At 39.2% G+C, this 21,373-nt stretch overlaps 1 protein-coding gene across 3 annotated transcripts in view; it reads right to left on the bottom strand.

Annotated features, from left to right (window-relative positions):
* The window catches only part of SPATA16 (spermatogenesis associated 16), a 242,481-nt gene that overhangs the window by 27,206 nt on the left and 193,902 nt on the right, over positions 1 to 21,373 (bottom strand). For all 3 annotated transcript variants that reach the window (XM_012928723.3, XM_058661084.1, XM_058661085.1), the window contains exons 7-10: positions 18,609 to 18,755; positions 17,021 to 17,133; positions 5,628 to 5,792; positions 3,019 to 3,102 (exon numbers count right to left, since the gene is read on the bottom strand). In XM_012928723.3, the coding sequence (XP_012784177.2) occupies positions 3,019 to 3,102; positions 5,628 to 5,792; positions 17,021 to 17,133; positions 18,609 to 18,755 (509 nt within the window). The remainder of the gene's footprint in view (positions 1 to 3,018; positions 3,103 to 5,627; positions 5,793 to 17,020; positions 17,134 to 18,608; positions 18,756 to 21,373) is intronic.

The raw sequence follows: 21,373 nt of genomic DNA, 5'->3' as shown, positions 1-21,373 counted from the left end.
AATTTGCCCAGGACAAAGAAATCAGTTTCTCCACTTCGTCTTTTATAGAGAACTCAAGCCATTGTGTTTCTCATTAAATATCTTGTCAGAAACCAAGTTCAATGCATGTCTGTATCACTTACTGGACTATCACTTCTTAACTCCAAACTCATCCTTCTGTAGTCTACTGGAGCAAGGATTCTAAAAGTTTTGCTTCTGTCCTGCCAAGTCTTAGATGCCATCAGTAGTGGATGTTGAAGAGAAGGGACTTGCTCCTTCCTCTCTGTCACTTTCTTTCTTCCCTCCTTTCCTTCCTTCCTTCCTTGTCTGTCTTTCTTTCTTTCTTTCTTTCTTTCTTTCTTTCTTTCTTTCTTTCTTTCTTTCTTTCTTTCTTTCTTTCTTTCTTTCTCTCCTTCCTTCCTTCCTTCCTTCCTTCCTTCCTTCCTTCCTTCCTTCCCTCCTTCCTTCCTTCCTTCCTTCCTTCCCTCCTCTCCATTTTTTCTTTCCTGTTCTTCTAAAGATTCATTTATTTTTTATTGGAAGGGCAGATTTACAGAGGGAAGAAGAGATAGAAAGATCTTCCATCTTCCAGTTCATTCCTTAAGTCACTGCAACAGCCGGAGTTAAGCTGTTCTGAAGCCAGCAGCCAGGAGCGAGGCACTTCTCTGAGTCTCCCACGCAGGAGCAGGGATCCAAGGCTCTGAACCATCATCAACTGCTTTGCCAGACCACAAGTAGGGAGCTGGATGGGAAGTGGAGCAGCTGGGACATGAAGTGGCACCCACATGGGATGTTGGTGCATGCAAGGCAAGGATTTAGCGACTAGGACATTACACTAGACATCCCTCTTCTCTCTGCTTCCTTTTAACTTCTGTATGCTTGAGGGTTCTTAGGACATCACTTTGGTAAAACTTCTTTGATACAGACATATACTTTTTTTTAAAAAATAGTAGCTACTGAGTCTAGTTTTTCCAAAAATGTACGAATTATCTCCATTTTCAACATTTCTCCCATCACTTCCCACAGTGCCAGTGGGTTAATACCAAACTCTCAGGGGTATGAATGCCAGTCATTCAGAACCCATCCTCTGAGCTCAGGGACACCACTAGCAACTGAACACCATTTTCCCGTGGGGTACGGTCCTGCTTCTATGGCTTAGTCCTTCTGACTTCTCATTGAGTCACCAGCCAGCCCTAGGGGTGGCATTTGTTTTTCTTCAATTGCTTACTGCATAGTAACTACTTGCTCTAACTTTTCTAGTTATCTGGATAGTAACTTCATGGTTAGCCATTTCCTTACATTAAATTTCCATTTAAAAATTAGGTGTGGTTTTTCTCCTGACTGGACTCATTTGGGAATTCTATTCCCAGTCAAAAATGGTTCCCAGAACAGAGCTTCTTCCTTAGTAAACACTGCCAGCAAATTTCCCCTTTTCTCCTGTTCAATTGCTCTAGCAAATATCAAAGCAAAATACTGACTTTTTCTATTATTGTAACTCCCAAATTCTATCAGTGAAGACCTTTCGTTTTGATTTCCAGAATGTTTCTCCAATCAGCTGTTTCTTTCCTATACACCCACTATTGTAGACCAAGTGCCCACTCCACCTTACCTGGATGGCCATCATGAGTTTATAATGAACCACATTTCTGTGGCCCCTCCATTACTAAAGATATAGCATAAAAACACTTTCTAGTTAAATATTCCCTAAATTATTCTAAACCTTTAAACCAATTTTTATAAATTCTTCAATTCTTCTGTGCTTTGACTTCTGTCTCTGTACCTCAGCTTGAGATATCTTGTTGGCTCTTCTGTTAGACATTTTATCTGCCATGCCCTCTTTATACTTTTGGGGGGTAAACTCTTTCCTCTGTTTGAAAATAACCTGAGTATCAAACATTCTTTAAAAGTTGTATAAATATCACGTTCTCAGAGATCCCTTTTCTGACCTCCCAGACCAGGCTATTTTGTTCGTGGATTCTACTGATCATTAAATGTCTTCTTTTTCTGTGATAGTCTGTAAACTTTGAAGCAACTGCCTTGATTGATGATGAAACCTGTATAGGCAGGGGCCATGAGTCTATCTTAATCTGCACAATATCTATACCACCTTGTGTTCCATGCAGCACTGTAGATGGTCAACCAACATTTGCTGAGGGCAGTAGATTTCTGTTTTGATGTGTCTCATAGAGTCTATGAATTAAATGCAGAAGAAACACATTTCCTCAGATGTGGCAGCATCCACAGAGCTGGCTGTTACCTCTTATACTAAAGGCTTCTTTGGTTTGCTCCTTTCACATCTCCTGCCATCAGTCTGCCTGTGTGGGTTCTCATAGTGACTGAATGACACTGACTAGGGGGGAGATAGAGCAGAGTTTACCACCTTGGTGTGGACCAGAGATCCAATATTACTGACTCATATTTTCAGTGGGTCCTTTAGTGCTACACAGGTCAGTGGTATCGGGTGGAAATGCATCTCTGTGCTCTCGCCCTCTAACTCCAGTAGCCCACGAGTGGATAACTGGATGCTCTTCTGCTTCTAACACAGTGATGGAAGTTGCTCATCTACCAAAACATCAATATGCTAGTTAGTCTCTTTGCAGTGCCCTGAAAAGGAGTTGTTACTCCTCAAGTGACACAATTGGGAGAAATAGTGAAGTATGAATTAAGGGCAAACAAAACAAAACGAAACTTTGGCATAAATATAAAAAACACTGATGACAGGGCTTTTGGAAATTAGAATAATCAATAATGCAGAAAACAATGAATATGAAAATGAGCATGGTAATGAAGAAGAATCATGAAAGCTTAAGACTACAGTCTGTTGGAAAAGTAGAGGACCTGAGGGAATAAATTAAATAAATCTATATTTGATTTTGTTTGTACTTCTGGGGCAGAGAACTGCATTTATTTTAAAAGGAAAATGAAGAAAATATAAGCTAAACTACTCTCATTTCTTTTCCTCTTCTAGGCAGATTTGACTCAAGTCAGGACATTTTCTGTGAGAATAACAAATCCTTTTCTTTTGGCTCAAAGTTTTACCTTTTGGATTGTATTCCATGCACGTTCTTTATCATTTCCTCTTCCTTCAAGGGTGTCCATGGCGTCTGCCATTAGTGACTGCAGCTGTGGCACCAAGATAAAAATTATCAGCGTGGAATTCACACAGAAATAACTTTTCTAAATACACAGATTAAAACCTAATTAAAAAATCATTTGTACGCTGATGATTTTATTACTCATCTTTCCTGCAACGAACACTGCCACCTCATCTTTGCCACAATCATTACGGAGTTATTGCAGATATAAAATATAGAAACAATGAAGAGATTCCTCTTGAAAATTTGCCGAAAACATATAGGTTTTAATGTAGTAAGTGTTGATGTTTTGTTAAAAACAGATTTGGGTTGTAAAGAATGAAAGCAGTAGTTAATTCTCTCAGGAAATGGCATGTAGTACATGAATGCATTTTAGCATTTGCTCCTGAGGCTAATGTATCGTAATTCCAAGCATCATGCAAAAGCCCACCAGAGGACAATATTAAAATCGTGCAGTTTTATTGCCTCTTAAAGAATCTAGCTTGTTTATGCGTCTTTTATTATTCTTTTCTTTGTTAGCATTTAAAAATAAATATTTCTTTTCAGGTTCCATTCAAAGGCAAAATTTAAGCAGGTACCCTGTGCCCCAGACACTTGTCATGCTCTGATTTTAAATAATCATATGCTTATGAATGTGGACTTAGTGTTATGGAACTCAGTCAAGCCATGAGATATTTAAGGGTTAAAACAAAGCTCTGCAAAAACAGTCACCACTTAATTTCAATACTTTTGGTACTGAGCACTCTGACTCCTTCAGGAATGTCCCTGTGTTTTAGATACTGCAGGGCTGAAGTTGGGCACTAGAGTTGCCTGGCTCCAGAAGCTTTTATTGAGAAACCACTGTTTATACAGCACCATGTAAGATATCATTAGGATTTTTCCAGATTAACCCATAGGTGGAAGCTGGGAAGTAAAATCCATTTAGGCGATGAAATCTTGTGAGACATAATTTTTAACATTTGGTTTTCTCATAGATATCGCATCTTTAAATTTTTTTTTTCTGGCTCTTAATTTTCCCTGGCAGTGCATATAAATTTTGAAAATATCCCACAAGATCCCATTTTCCAAGGTTATAGAAAGTGAAAAATTGCATGCTAGAAAAATGCTAGTTTGGTGATTAGTATGTGCATTTAAAAAAAATAAGTATTTCCAGGAAAACAACAACTATAAATGTGTAGTTAAGAAGACTTAAATGCAGAGAACTCCCCTGTATTTTTCATGTAAATCTTGAATGTGCTTTTTAGGAAGACAGGATCAACATGTTGCTGCTTCTTAAATGAACATTTTCTTTGCTTCCTCTTACCTGAGAGAAATTTTAATCACTTGCAATTGACTGTAATATGTACTTAGAAAGCTCTCTCCTTAACTGCACTCTGGAATGCCTTTTGCATGGCAAAATAAGCACTTAGCCTTTGAGAAGGTGCTCCACTGATCACACCTACAGTGGCTTGGAAGGTGCTGTTGCCCCTGTTGACTTTGTGTTTCTTGATTGATAAACTTATTTCATCGTTTTCAACTCTAGTAGGCATAATTTCACCATTTGGTTTGTCAATCCACTTTACATGCTCCCTGTATCAGTACTTACGTAATACACTTGGAACAGTTAGGATGAACATCATCACCTCTTGGTTACATCTTTATGAGCTCAAAAAAGGGAGAGCTGCTTTAGTTATCTGAAAATCACAGGTAATCAGCTTGGTCTACGCTCATCCTGGCAATGTGAATTCAATTCAGGTCTATAATTAGTTTTAGCTACTCTCAATTAAGGTTTCAGAGTAAAGAGCCTTTCCCATAACACATTAAGATCTCCAAAGTCAATTTTACCTTTCCTTGAATGGGCAGCACACTGTTTAGCAATTGGTTTTCAAATGAGGTGCTATCATTTTTAATATCACTTATGACTATAACATATACATCTGATTGAAGATTCAATACCTTTGGACTGAGTCTGTGTAAGGCTAAAAATATCTGGTTTTCTGAGTTGCCTGATCAATCCAGTCTTTTTTTTTCAAACCTAGCTATTTTGACAGGCTAAATCTACGTACACAATTGTTTTATTGATTTATCTAAATGTATCGCGGTGTGTGTGGGGTGTGTGTGGGTTGTTTCAATACAAATAGTAATACTTGAAGTGATTAAGTAAAGTCTTAAGGTCATTTTTAGGGTCATTCTGTCATGCCAGCATTACTCTTTTGTCTTTTCACTATTTTTATTTTTCAGAGATGAAAAATAGCCATCTCTGAATATTAGTGCATTTTGGATTTTCAGAAATTTTTAAAAATATTTTTATATACAGCAAAAAGCCTGACACACACTATGAATGAGCTGTCCATTTGTTGTGTTTTTACATGTTGCAAAGTTCTTGCTATAGAAAAACAGGTTAGTCAATATGAGCAGATAAAAACCATTCATGCCTACATTTTCCAATTTTTTCCTTAGATTGCTTCTTGAGGGTTGCAGAGTTTTCCTGCTGACTACATTTATCACTACACTTTTTGTTTTAGTCTTACAATTTTTTTGTTGGCCATGAAAATCTGAAACAAAGAAACTCACCAGTTCCATCTCCTGTTGATTGAGGTCCTGTAGGTAGGGAATGGTTGCTAGCTCTGCCATTGCTTGATTGATCACCTGGGACTGCTCCTTCACTCTCTGCAGCTGGTTCAGGAGGCTAGCGTACTGCAACTTTTCCATCACACCAGAGCACGCCTGGAAATTCCCCTAAGCTCACAGTAAAGGGCAATGCTTTAGAACAAAACTCACAGAGGCCACTCCCCTAGGACTCACTATGTTTCCATCCTTTCAAACAGTGGTGTCTAGTACAAATAAATGTTTTCTTCTGTCATCTTGTGTATTGTCACTTTCTCAAGCAGGTGAATACAGATAAAAGGCAGCTCTATGCAGGCCTGTTGAGATGGGTTTCCTGGTTCTCCTGCATTGGCTAACTAGGCTGAAATGAAAAGAGGCCTTGATTGAACCTTTGCTGCACTCTCACTGGGGATCTCAGAGGTCTGTTAAGAGCTTATACAGTTCATAGGAAAGAATATTTCTTGATATAAGTTGAATTCTGTGTACCCCAATAGCTTTCATTAAAGCACCGACTCTGCTCATATCTTTAGTTCTCATTGAATGGCTTCATGTACTGATAATCAAAACAGCACTTGGCTCAGACAAGAGGACATGTGACTATTAGCTGTCAACTGTGTTCTTCCCTTAGCAAAGGTCTCTCCTTGTAGTGCTTCATTCTCTCCTAGAAACATCCTAGCAAGTGGCACACTGCACTGTGAAATGGAGAACTGCAGTGAACATTCTTCAGGCACAACCAACCCCCATGGCGTTTTGGCATCTTAAGATACAACATGGATAGAGTAAAGGTGTTTACCTACTGCCTCCCACAGAAGAGGAGACAGTGCTTTCTGTAAAAACTCTAAGACAAACTGTAAGACATAATAGTACTGATAAAATTTATCGCAACATTTTCAGGTCCACATCTGGAAAAGGGTATTTCTGATATCATGAGACATACATAGGTTAACAGAAGGGTCTTTGGGTTTCTGCTGTGTTTGGAAGGTGATGAGCAACAGAAAGATCACAGGAGGATTCGTGTGACAGTACTTTTCCACCCCCTGGAGCTCAGAGGTGGAATCTTGATCACCAGCACCTCTTTATTGCAGGGTCCCTCTGGGTGAGCAGCACCCTAAATTAACTAGCAAATTGAGTTCAGGCCCCCAGAGCATTGTAATCTCTTCATAGATGGCTCTAGAAATACGGATTTTGGTTAAATGAAATATTTCAAAGAGAAAGTTGAGAATCAGCCATTGCCTTAACGCTTAGCATCTGAGTACCAATTGCTTTAGTTTATGAATACCTATGAAACAGATTTTCTTCCTAAACTTAGAAAAAGAAGAAATCTCATTTTTCTTTCTTCAGAGAATCTATTCCAAAGAAAAAAAAAGCAGTAATAAAAAGGTACTATTGAAGATCACTTGGATTTTCAACTTCAATTTAGAAAGCACTTCATTATGTTCATATTTTAATTGACAACAACCTCTAGAAGCTAACATTTTTTCCCCAAGAATATTGGAAATAAACGATGGTTAGGCATTGCTGCAATTTTTACCTTATTCATCTCAGACACATATCTATGATAGTTAATTCATGCTCTTCTGTGTGAACTAAATATTTAGTTTTGATTAATTACTGATCTGAAAGTCTGGAATGCCATGAGTGGTGACCGCAAATGTTAGATTTGCGATCCTGGAACTGATGAAATAGCTGGCCTACCCATTCAGGTAGTCACATATCTAAACAACAGTGTTCTGTCAAATACAGGAAAACAAGTTAGAGAAAAACAGTTTTTTTTTTTTGAAGAAAAATTGCTCTCTTTGTCTTTCTTAAGACGACACAATGGGGCTTGTTGCAGGAAAGTGGTATAGTGACGCAGCTCCACAGAGCAGAAACAAGCACAGCCTGCTCGGGAACATAATCTATTTGTGTAATGTTCAAAAACATCAGGAAAATAAAAATCCTGGAAAGCGACTGAGTTTCATTAGTTGGATTGTCAGATGCATAACAAAGCCGGAAGTGCTCCAAAGCAGTAAGATGCTAAAGGAAGAATACAGTTGACTGCTAATGATCACATGTCCTTTGGTCTGAGCCAAGTGCTGTTTTGATTATTAGGAAAATATAGCTTCATATCCTACCTTATATAAGGCAGGCATTTTTAAAAGAGTAGAATGTATATAAAAAAAATCAATACCTGATGCCATCAGAATGTTTTAATATTACTGCTTTAAGAAAATAAAGATGATAATAAAAAATGAGGGAAGTAGCATAAACATCGGATGGAAGCACAGGCTGGATCCAGAGGGAGGAAACCATCCCTGTAAGACTGCAGGTGTGATAAAGACTGTGGCTGCTGATGAGTATAAAACAGTGGGCAAGCTAAACCTCACGGAGGTACAATGAAGGTCATGCAAGCAAGTTCAAATGAAGGCCCAGTCTTCATCCTAAATCCAGACTTGCCTAAATTGAATAGCCATCAAGTACAAATGTTTGGTGCATAAGGGGTGATATATGATATGAAGTAGAAGCAGGATCCAGGTGTTTGGAATCTTCCTTCTTTTCATGTAACACACAGAAACATTAATTACAAAAAAATGTGTACAGAGGAGGAAATACATTGTTATTGCCTATTTCAAATGCACATATATGAACATTTTTATGCCTCACTTGGACAAAATTAAAAGCACAATTCAGGAGGTATTAAAAATAAAGTTAGGTCTTGGCACGCCATCCTGTGAAGGAGGCTTCATGTGTGGCAAGAGATTTGATATTTTAACTTTTTTACATTTAGCCTTGGAAGAACAGGAACTAGGCTTGAAGCTGACAGCAGCCGATAAAGTTAATGAATGGGAAAGTGTAGTTCCATCTAGTGGCATGTGGTGTCATCAGAACCAAAATCTGGAGTAGAAAAAGCACTGTTAGAGCAGGGCTGCTGCTGGCTGTTTCAGGACCATCAGAAACCACCACACAGGAGATAGAATGCTGCATATTATAACTGCAAAAATCCCAGAACCATCCTGGTGTGGCCACGTGCTGTGTGCTCAGCAGAGTGGTTTATAAAGACAGGGCAGGGAGTCATCGTCTGTGGCACAGAAGCCTTCATCAACCTCTTCCCAACTGTCCATCATTAACTAGCAAGAGGCAAAAATTCATGTCCTCTAAGAAGCTTTTCACAATTAATTTTCTGGGTCTAATTTGCACACCTAAAGGTAATTGAAAACATTGGATCCACTTGGAACCATTTCCATGTTGTATATATGCTTTGCCTCCAGAAAGAACTCTATTTTCATTTAAAAGAGATATAATATGTCTACATGAAAGAATACTGGACTACTATTTTCTGAATAGTATCCCCTTGTTTTGGGAACTTGAATATATATATTGCTATTCTGACAGTTTCCTCATTGGTAGAATGAAGGTGACATATGATACCATATGAGATAATGTGAAGGCAAATACATTGTCAACTGCATAGCACTGTACATGTGCTTTTCCTATGCCCCAACTCCTAAGTGAAACAGTGTGTATGCAACAGTGCCTGGTTAATCAGCAAGAACACTTTGTACACACACACACACACATTGAAGTTAAGAACATTTATTGCCTACAAAATAGTCCAGGGATTTGGAACCAAGATTGATTTACTAGTTTTATAAAATTTCTTTTTTTTTTCATTTTTTAAATATATATTTTTATTATATTATTTATGTATCTGAGGTGAAGGGGGATATTGAGGGAGAATCCCCACCCAGTCTCCCACCCGCCCAAGGTCCCAGATGTGGGGCATGCTGAGATACTTGCTCAAGTGGTCTTAATAGTCTTCCAGTTATGGATCGCTGCCAGTCACATCCCTCCCAGCTCGAGTAGGTCATTGAAGAAGCCACTGATTGTCACAGTCCATCATGGAGTCTTCGTTTGTCCAGTATTTCGCTGCCCAACGTTTAGCTGAGGTGGTTGATTGACCTGTTCCGTCCTCCGTCCTCTCTTCGCCAGGGCTCTGAGTCCAGCAGTTCGATTGGGGAGATCACCAAAGAGACTTAGAGGTATTCCCAGATCAGATTCCCGCATGTTCCAGCTAGTACCGGTTCCGGCACAGTCCATTGGTTGCAATTTGGAGATTTTTGTTACTTGTTTTGAAATTAGAGTTATATAGAGATAGGGAGAGAGCAAGAGTGAGCGAGCAAGAGAGACAGATTGGTATTCCATCTGATGGTTCATTCCCCAGATAGCTGCAAGCTTAGAACTGGACAAGGTCAAAGCCAGGAGCCAGGTGCTTCCAGGTCTCCCACATGGGGAGCAGGGCCCATGTTGCTGGGTGATCATCCTGTGTTGCTTTCCCAGGCCATTAGCAGGGAGCTAGATTGAAAATGGAGCAGCTTGTGTCCACATGGGATGCTAGTGTCCCAGGTGGCAGCATTACCTATTGTATCACAATGATGCCTTGAAATATTTTTACTCACTTAATTGTTAATTTGCTTCTGTTGAAGATAAATTATCATTCTGTCTCTTTTTGTTCTCTAAGTTTTAAAAAATTTTATTGCTGTCGGAATGGCAGATATACAGAGAAGGAGATACAAACAGGATTCTCCATCCACTGGTTCACTCCCCAAGTGGGTGCAATGGCCAGAGCCAAGCTGATCTGAAGCCAGGAGCCAGGAGCTTCTTCCAGGTCTCCCACATGATGTGGGGTCCAAGGCTTTGGGCCATCCTCTTCTGCTTTCCCAGGCACAAGCAGGGAGCTGAATGGGAAACAGCTTGGACATGAACCTGTGCCCATATTGGGTCCCAGGCACATACAAAGCACAGATCTAGCCACTAGGCCATTTTCTGGGACCCCATTCTGTCTCTCTGTATGCAATTAGTGGAGGACAAGGACACATACCCTGCATTTCAGTGGAGGAATACTGAAAACTGAAGCAACCAATGATAAAATATCCTGAGAGATAATTCACTGAATTGCCAAGTAATCTTTCTTTCTTTTTATTTTCATTTTTAATGGTATTATATGGGAGAATCAAAATGGCAGAATAGGGTAAAGAAACATTTAAACAGATGGTGAATCACTGTCCAGAGTGAAGCAGAGGGGCACATTCCAGGAAAAGAAGAGGACAGGCCAATGGCATTTGGAGACTGAAGGATATAGCATAGCATCAGAGACAACAGTGTGATGTTACAGTGACAAGACACCCCAGTGGCAGTCAGTGAGCAGTGAACTGAGTTCCACTGGTGGCTGGAGCTCCACCAGCAGCTAGGTGGGAATGGGGGGAGTACATCAGAAGCTCAGCAGGTGAACCCAGGCAAAGAACTTCCTGTCTCGCTGATTTGTTTGATTCAAATAGGAGCAGAGACAGAGCAGTATACCCCAAGAAGATGGTGTGGGAACATGGCAGATTTCACAGTTCAGACTCCCATCAGAGCCACATCGGTGACATTTTGTGTAGGGAGGCAAAAGTTGTTGGACAGTACTGCACATGCAAAAGCTTGGAGTGAATTCATTTCTGGCTCAGTGCATTGCACCAACGTGACATCCTACAAGTTGACAACTACCCAAAATATGTCCAGGTAGCCCACAGACCTAATGGCCAGCAGATCAAGATCTCATAGCTGACTTCTCACAGAAAACTCTACAGGCCAGAAGAGAACAGAGTGACATATATCAGATTCTAAAAGGAAAAAATTGTTGGTCCAGATTAATGCTCCCATAAAGCATTCCTTTGTCTTTGAAAATAAAATAAAATCCTTCCACAGTAAAGAAAAACTCAAATAATATGCCCCTTCCAGACCTGTCCTTCAAATGATACTTAAAGATGCTCTCTTAACAGAGAAAGGAATAGCATCCATCCAAATCAAAGGCAATTTTGAAGACTATCCCGTTAAAATAACAACGGAAGTCTAAATCAAGCAATGAACAACCCATTGCTAAAATGACAGGACAAAAATACCACCCATTCATAGTAACCCTGGATGTAAATTGGCTTAAACCGATCAATCAAACATCATAGATTAGTAGCCTCATTTAAAAAAAAACTAAAACTCATGTATTTGTTGCCTATAGGAGACACATCTCACCAACAAAAATCAGCAGAATCTGTATCTCATGGATTTTGATGTTTTTGTATTTTTTTCATTCCTTCAAAAAAGTTTTTTTCTCATATTAATTTATTCACTGACTCTTAGATCATACAGTAGCATCATTTTCTTCAAGAAGGTTCTTGATTTTCTTTTTCATTTCTTCAGCGACACATTAATCATTTGGTAGTGTGTTATTTAACTTCATGGTGTTGTAAATTTCTATTTTACTTACTGTTGTTGATTTTGTTTTGTGGCTTTTCATTTAAGGGAATGTGTAGTAACTGTGTAAGGATACAATGCAGTATGCATCTCTACTTCCAAACCAAAGATGGACTCCCAATGAAACTGTTTACTAGATCTTGACAACATAATGCTTGACTGTTTGCCATTTCCATGCCCATAATGATGGACTTATGACTGGTTATGGGAAACTATAATATTGGAATAATATGGCAGAAATTAATGTGTGGGGGGCAAGAGGTTTGGGGAGGGGGCTAAGAGAAATTTTAGTGCCTATGGAACATTATCATAAATAATAATTGTAATACATGCAAAAATAAAGTATTATTTATTATAAGCAATAATATTTAAGATTAAGCATATAATTTATGTAGATAGTATCTTATGAATTCTTTGCACTGCCTAAGTTGTATTTAGAAATCTACGTATTTAACATAGTTTGTGTGATAACATATTTTTGCTAATACTTAAACATTGTATGATCATTTTTTGTCATGGCATTATGCCACACACTAATATTAACTAATGCTGCAGTTCTAATACATTGTAGTTTGACATTTTGAAGACCTTTTCATTAAGAACAGTGTCAAGATGAATGAAAAATCTCTAAACATATATCACACTGAGTATATCTCTTAGTCTTTAGGCATGGATAGAAATGTGTGTTTTTCAAGTGTTTATCCTAGTGGAAAGGCATGTTTCAACCACCAGTGTTAAGTATGATTGAAAAATCAGGATATATATATTGTCTAAGACGTTGGTCACTGTGTTCTAATGGAAGTGCCTTGACTATTCGCTTTCCTCTATCAAAAATGTGAGACTGATCAGTTCATGCTAAGAGCCTGCTTGTCTGTAGCTAAGTTCTGAGTCCACCTGTGGCACAGGCAGTTGATCTGCTCAAGGTGGAGGTGATCTCTCTAATCGTGCCTCTGTGAAGAGATCTGAACAGCTAAGGGAATCCAAAGAAAGCATGTTAAGGAAAAGAATTAAAACCTCACAGTTTCTAAAATTCTTAATAATATTCTCAGTAGGATGTCCTCAGTAGGCACTGAAATTTCCCTTAGCCCCTCCCCAAACTAATTTCCCCCATATTATTACAATTGTATAGTCCTTCATAAGCAGTCATAAGTCCATCATCTGCTATTTAAGTATATCCTGACATTGTGGGCATGGACAATGGCAGACAGTCAAACATCCTATCGTCAAGATATATTTAACAGTTCCATTGGGAGTCCATCTTTTATTTGGAAGTAGAGATGCGTACTGCACTGTACCTTCACATTTGGATAAGATAATCTCTATTATACAGTTATTTTACATTCCCTTAAATGAAAAGCCATAAAATAAAATCAACAACAGGAATAAAGTTTAAAAAAATTACAGCACCATGAAGTTAAATAACATGCTCCTGAATAACCAATGTGTCAGTGAAGAAATGAAAAAAGAAAACACAAAACCTTTCTGGAGAAAATGACACTACTGTGTGATCTATGAGTCAGTGCAGAATTTAATAAGAGAAAAATTATTTTAAAGAAATGAAAATAGAAACACAAATATCAAAACCCATGAGTTGCAGCAAGAACAGTGTTCTTAACTGCTACAACAAATGTCTGCTGCTGGATTATCTACTTCTGCTGTCACAACAACTCTGTGAAGTCGGCCCGGCTGCTTTACAAAGAGAGAAAAGCAAGAGTTGAAATGGCACAGTCTAGGACAGAGATCATCACCTGCAGGAGCTAAGCATTGCCTGAGTACTCAGCTGGGCGGCATTGGCCATCTGACAGTAAGAAATGCAACTGGAAAACACTTAAAAAGTACCGAGAGCTTCTTAGGTCACTGTTAATGGTACAAGGTAGGAATAATTGCTAGTCACCAACTCATTATTTACTTCATTAAACTAAGTTACCTTTGCAGCCAATTTTATCTAATCTTCCTTTGTGAGGCTGAGGCTGGGTAAGTAATAAGAAAGCTAGAGACCAACAGTTGGATATATTTGTAGTCCCTAGGTCTCTTCAGGCCGATTCACTTAAATTTCATTAAAATTTTGAGACAATCTTCCTAAAGCTGCTGTTTTCCATAGAAGCAAACATAGGAAAGCTGTTGACATTCCTCACACAAAGCCAAGTGGTCCTTGCCTGAGACTTAATCTAAGGAAGCCACAATTATTAGTTAGATGATGAACATCCTATAAATTGTGGTTTTTAAATATCCTTAATAGATGCATAAAGATGAATGCATATACAAATTTCCAAATGAATAAAATACCCTTAAGACGAGTGAGAAGAAAATAAGAGCTATGGAAAGGTGCATAATGCCTATCTAGATAGGCCTAACTTGCATTCATACTGTGAGATGTGAACTAGCCCCAAATGACATAATCAGTTTCCTGATGAGGTAAGGCAGTCATTGTCTCAAAGAGCTTTGGCACAAACAGATCAAGTTCATAGTACTCTGCCAATAGGCTCTGCAGCACTAGCCATGTACAGATGAAATGCAGGAAGGCTACATTATCGTGGCTCTTGTTAGCAAACCTTCTACTGGTTCTAAGGCCAAAATGATGGCTCTAAGATTTTTATGATGTACATGGCTTTCAAATCAGGATAGTGAGGTTAGTAAGAATGTGGTGTGGTCCCTGGAGAAGATCGTGATGGGGTGACTTATAGAATAGGGCTCAAAATTTGTAGTAAATACAATGACATTGTTATGTACTGGATGTTGTGCCCTTTCACCCCCTAACTCCTAATATAATAGCATTTTTTTAATCTATTTTATTGTGTTGTTGTTGACAATCTTTACATAGTTAATTACAGTTAAAGAAAGAAAAAGAAAAAAAAAGGTTCAGGGGGATAGGGAAGTGGGTAATACTATTATGTCAATATTGTTTCCATCATGTATCTGAGGTAAAGGGGGATATTGAGGGAGAAGCCCCACCCGGTTTCCCGCCCACCCCGAGTTCCGGATGTGGAGCATGCTCTGAGATATGTGCTCAAGTGGTGTTAATAGTTCTCCAGTTATGAATCGCTGCCAGTTTCGCTCGATGAGGTCGTCCACTGTTTGATATAGTCCATCATAAAGTCTCCGTTTGCCCCATATTTCGCTGCCAACATATAGCTGAGATGAATGATTGATCTGCTCTGTCTTCTGTCTTTTCTTGGTTAGACTTCTTAGTCCAGCAGTTCGATTGGGGAGATCTTCAAAGAAGCTTTGAGGTATTCCCAGACTAGTTTCTTGTATGTTCTAGCAAGCACAGGGCCCGGCATAGTCCATCACCCCGATCAGCTGGTGGTTGCAATTGCTGGGTTGGTTCTGTTTTCAGTCCTGATTTCCACTGGAACCAATGGGTGTTGCAGTCCAGTCTGGTTCTGCCCAGCACGTACTCGGCCCTCACACAAACCAGTGGGAGCTGCATCCTAGTCGGGGCGACCCACAATAACCCCCACCAGGCCCGCCCCCTACCCTGGTTTGCCAGTATGTGTAGCAGAAGACCAGTCTGTCCCCCATCCCATATGGCTCTGGCACTTGTCAATGGGTATTAAAACTTAGTTCTATCTAACCAACTCAACCATCCAGCCCTCACGGGTGTTGTTGAGTGCCTCTCTATCTAGCTACCTCAGCCCCCATCCTAGTTTTCATGCCCTCCCACGGGAATAGTGACCCAAGAAGGGGGAACCCACTTTTTCCCTCCCAGGTCTCTCTGTCCCGGTTTATGCACTCTTTAGGTGCATTTTAAGATGAGGTCACTGGGAGAAAATCAGGGTTAGATTAAGTTTTGAGGGTGGGGTCCGTGTGAAAGAATTACTGACCTATACGAAGAGACACCAGAGAGCTTTCTCTGTCTCTCTGACTTCCTCTGTCTCTCTGACTCTCTGACTCTTTCTCTCTCTGCCATATTGTGGCACAGTGACAAGGCAGCAGTCCAAAAACTAGGAGGGGAGTCCCTTTCAGAACCTGAGCATGATGGCCGCCTACTCTTAGACTTCTAACCCCTGGAAATGTAAGAAAATAGGTTTCTGTGTTCTGAGCCCTCGATGTTTTGTTATGGACACCCCAAACGACTAAGACAGAGGAAAATCTCTTATTAATAGAAATACAGGAGAGATAATTGAGTGGAACAAGGCTTTGGTGAGCAGTGTGGTAGGGAAATGAGGAAAAATGTGGTTTTGTATTTGAAATGCATAAAATTACAAATCATGCAAATAGATTAGGCATTTTATAGCTTTCCTAAAATGCTGAATAATGTTATTGAGCAGATAGACTGCTGAACAGATGTTAAGTAGCTGGTGCTGATGACCCCCTTGGTTCCCCTTGTACGATAAGAACATCAAACCAATGATGTAATACAAAAGCCACTTAGGAGAAAATTCTTTTAAGTTTCCAACTTATAGCCTTTTGAAAAATATTTAGAGAGGAAGAATCTGCAGCCGTTAAAACCCATCCGTGAGAAACTCTCTTTTTGTACTCACAGTACAATGGCTTAAATTTTGTAAAATAGCTCAGCATAATTCACGTCTAATTTTGGCCTTTTTAAGACTAAGGGGTGGAAAAACACATGCTTTTCCTGGATGGTAGAGAGGGATTAGATAATTTACCTTAAGGCCACAGGAAAATCAGTTTTCAATGTTTAGAATAGCATCCAGTTCCTCAGTGTGGAGTGGAGGCTATACCTTGAAAATCTCTGAATTCTTGTGCAGGTAACAAAGATGGCTATATGCGATAACTCAATAAATGAACTTGGGAAAACATTGTGTTTGCTAAATTTTGTTATTGATTTGAAATGAGAAAGTCAGTGAAATGTTGAATTAGATATCAGGGAAGAATAAAGAAAAGGCACTTTAATAGATTCTAGCCTAATAAATGCTTCAGACTGGAATGTGTGGCATTGTTATATGCTTTAGAATATAAAAGGAATAAAATCATTACTCTAAACTTTGTTTGCCTTTGCAGAGGAAATTTTCCGTGAATGTTTCTAAAATCCCCCAAACACTTGTAATATTTGCATCATAAACTTTCCGTGTTCTAGAATTATCTAATATACATAAAATTGGGCCAATACAAAAGCCTCATATACCTACATTCAATTGGGTACTTCTAATAAGATCCAATATTGGCAAGATTCGCTTCCCCATTGCTTCCATGTGTCTCACTGTGTCTTCTCTGGTCAGCTTTCCGAAGGGAGTTTTGCATTCTAAAAATTGTAAAATAAACATTAATCCTATTGATTCCCCTGATTTCTATTGCAAAATGATTTCTTTACCAAGCTCTAAACATATACTTTAATATTAACAAATATGAAATCTTTAGTGCAGAAGCTAGCCTCTTTCTGGGACCATGGATCTGACAATGGAAGATCTATGAGGAGAAAGGCAGAGGAGACTCTGCCCTTTAGAAACCATCATTAATTCATCTTGCTGTGTTTCTTGATTGAGAGGTCTAAGAGACAGCCCATAAAAAATCACCTATCTCAGCAGAGTGTATTTTTCCTGAGTGGGGAAACAGTATTGTCATAAATGTGTCTGATTGTTGTCTTGTTCCTCCCAGTTGTTATTCAAGTATGCAGATCCCTTTGACTTTGTAGCTAGAAGTTGAGATAAGCCTCAGAGGACATGGTACCAGACAAAACAGGAATTCTTCATTGTGTGGTTAGAGCTGAAGGAATAAGGTAAACTTAGGATTTCATCCATATAATTGAGACTCTAACTTCATGTGAATACATTCTTGATTTTTGCAAGTTTCAGCTGAAGCTACTGATCAGGGACTGTCTCTGAGCTACCGTGGGTAAATTTGCTGCCAGTGAAGCTTGCATCCTGTAGAAGCACTGGTTAGAGTCCTGGCGGTTTCCATTTTCAATCCAGTTCCTTGCTAATGCACCCAGGAAAGCAATGGAAAATAGCCTAGTTAATTGGGCTCATTCCACCCACATGGGAGAAGTGGATGGAGTTCCATGCTTCTGGTTTCAGGCTGGCTCTACTCTGACTGTTGTGGCCATTTGAGGAGTGAAGCAGTGGGTAGAATATCTCTCTGTGTCTCTCCCTGTTTCTCTTTCTCTCTCTTTCCTATACTGAAAGCAAAAAATAATTACAAAATGCTACACATGTATAATAGTCTTAAGGAAATCTAAGCTCTTGTTCCATACCTGGGAAAAGAATGGAACAGATTTTAACACAATGACAGTTAATCTCAGTGATTAAAGATTGTTGTTGGTATATTTTTGACTTTCATAGCAGTTTTATTGTATAGCTGATTCACTCTCCAAATTGCCTTAACAACAGGATCTGTGTCAGGTTGCAGATCGGTGTCAAGGGGGCTCTCTTTGGGTATCCTATCTGTTTTGGCAAGTACTCAAGTACTTCATCTATCTGCTGCTTCGCAGAAATATTAGCAGAGAGCTAGATTTGAAGCAGAGTACCTGGGACTCTAACAGGCAACAGAAGTCTTAGCTTACTTAGCCCAATGTGCTTGCGTCACAGTGTCTACTTCTCCAAGTGTTGCTCACTAACCAATGAAGAAGATTAGCAAGAATAATTTATGGCCCAACAAGCATTTGTTGGACACCCAACTTCAGCTGCATGCTAGGCTCTGGGATGAACATGATTTGATGCATAATGCACATTCTTGCTTTATGTATGCATTGAAAGATAACAGCAAATCAAAGCGATTTACCTGTGTATATTGGAAGCTTCCTATTTGATACTTTTTCTAAAAATTTTCCATCTTCTTTGTTTTTAAACCCCAGAGTCAAGAGATACTCTTGGGGAGGAAAGGATGACCAATCAGCTGTTTGAGGCAATATGTGTAATCCTTGTAGATCTGAAATGTGACAGAAAAAGAATTAAGAGAGTTTGTTATTGTTTTATTATATTCACAGTATTATCTCCCTCCCACAGTACTTAGGAAAAGTGATAAGTAGAAATACATTCAAGGCATAAGGTAAAACTGAACATCAAAACATCAAGTCCTGTTTCGCTGTGTTTTTCTTAGTAATTTAAACATATATAAAGTCAGATAATAAAATAAGGTCAATTATGTCATCGTGCCTCTCTGTTTTCAAAATCATGGACATCCAGGACCAACTTGTGTGGGCATTATTTTTTTCTGTGATTTTTAAATACAATGTTATTTTTTGAATCCATTGTTTAAGATGTAAGAAAATAATGCTCTATAAAATGAAAGAAAGATTGCCAAATGAGAATTAAAACATATAGGTAATTAATTTATTTATCTTCTTCTCTATCAATGCAGAGGAAATCTAAAATGATAAATGCACTGACTAATGTATTTAGACTCAGAAATAACTCAAGTATCATTAGAATGGTTCTAAAACAAACTGAATTCTTAATGACTCTAAAAGCTAATATTGACTGAATACCTACTCTACTCCCCACTGTTTTAAGAGTTGTGTGCATGCTGTGTGGGGATGCATCATGTCAATCCCCTACCTGTGACACACAGGTGTCCCATGTGGGGCCCTCTCTGTGTCTTGGCTGCTCCACTTTTGATCCAGCTCCCTGTTTAGGGTCTGGGAAAACAGCAGAGGATGGCCCAAAGCCTTGGTTGGGCCTCTGCAACCAAGTAGGAGACCTGGAAAAAGTTCCTGGTTTCTGGCTTTAGACTAGCTCAGATCTGGCTGTTGCAGCCATTTGGGGAGTGAACCAGTGGATGGAAGATTCTGTGTGTGTGTGTGTGTGTGTGTGTGTGTGTGTGTGTATGTGTGTGAGATTCCACACTCAGGTTGTCCAACCCAGAGACGACAGGTCTTGTCATGGCACTCTGCCGTGGGGTTTCTTGGTTAAGGATTACATACAGGGTTAGGGTCACAACCTTGGGGTTGTGGATGCTAGAGTCACTCATTTTAATTGCATTGTGAGCATCGAGGCCTTGGCTAATTGTAATCAACTTTTCAAATGCAGGAAGCAACACAGAAAGGTTTAATAAGCTTTCTCTCCTTACATCTGCTAGAAGGAGAAAAAGGTCAACCCTCTAAAAGTTCTGGATTTGTGGTTTTGTTAAGGGCCGATTTTTCGTATAGAATCAGAACTCAAATGGTAATGGTTCAAATGTAATCTATAATTTTTACTTATATTTACTTAAAAATAATAGTTATCTATGAGTGTCTTTAAATCCTAACTACCACCCCACCGCCAACTCTTCTAACTCTGTTTTCTTCTTTTCTTTTGTTTCTTGGGACAAAACCTTTTGTTTGAATTAACATTTGCTGACAAGTGCAATGATTAAAGCTGATTAAAAAAAGTAGAGGTATTCTGCTCCAAGCCAGAACAATGGGCCACCCACTTTCTCCCACTGTGGTCCACTTTCTACCTTCCCCACAACACCTAATCTGAGCCTCCCTCCAACACGCTTTAAGGTTTCACAGCATGGTTTTTAAAGTTTCACAGTCAGTTATTTGATTAATCAAATACAATATGTTTGTTAAACAGCAAGTAAATCTATGAATATGCTGATTATTTGCAGAACTTAGAAATCACAGAATACATTTTAAATGTAAGCACAGAACAAAAGCACAACATGTGTGTTCTAATTTCTCTTGGGTGGCCTAGGATCATTTAATTTTCATGAGGTCTAACATTCATCTGGCTTTTCTGCGCCACATACAATCAGGGTTATCTCTTCCTGGGCAACTCATATGGGGTCAGATCCATAATAATACCTACTCTAAAGATAATGAAACTGGGAATACAGGAAGTCACCAATTTTCTTATGATTGCAGAATGAGCCAATAGATGGGCCAGAAAGACAGCCGGGCAGTTGGATACCAAAGTGAAATGGCTTCTCTCTCTCAAGGTAAGATAGGGTCATGCTGAGAAAATCAATGGGAAACATTTTGCCTTGTAAAAGCACAGAAATGCCAGAAAACGGTTGTTGGATACACTCTAGGAAATAAGTGCTCAAGAGTTTCCAAAACTAACAAAGTAACATTCAGGCATTTGAGCATACATTTTGCACCATTACATGCGTCTTTAGTTGGTGTTTGCCTTACAAAATGCTTCTGTTTTACCAGATGGCTCATTTCTCTAAACAAGGTAAAAATGTGATTTCCACATTTCAGTTCAAAAATGTGGGAACTATTTTCTGCTCCTTTTGATCATAGATGTTTCCTTTGCTTTTAAAATCTGCAGCAGGACATTGTGAGATGACTCAATGGCTAAATACTTACCTTGCAAGTGCTGGGATCACAAATAGACCCTGGTTCATGTCCTGGCTGCACTACTTTCTATCTAGCTCCCTGCTTACAGTCTGGGAAAGCAGCCCACGTCCTTGGGACCTTCACCCACATGGGAGACCTGGAAGAAGCTGCTGGCTTCAGACTGGCTGAGTTCCAGCCATTGCAGTCATTTGGGGAGTGAACCAATGTGTGAAAGATCTTTCTCTGTCTCTCCTTCTTTCTGTAAATCTGATCTGCCTTTCCA

This window comes from Ochotona princeps, chromosome 3 (genome assembly GCF_030435755.1).
Source record: "Ochotona princeps isolate mOchPri1 chromosome 3, mOchPri1.hap1, whole genome shotgun sequence".
NCBI classification, from domain to species: domain Eukaryota; kingdom Metazoa; phylum Chordata; class Mammalia; order Lagomorpha; family Ochotonidae; genus Ochotona; species Ochotona princeps.
Note: the sequence above shows the minus strand (reverse complement) of the source record. Positions and strands in the feature narration are given on the sequence as shown.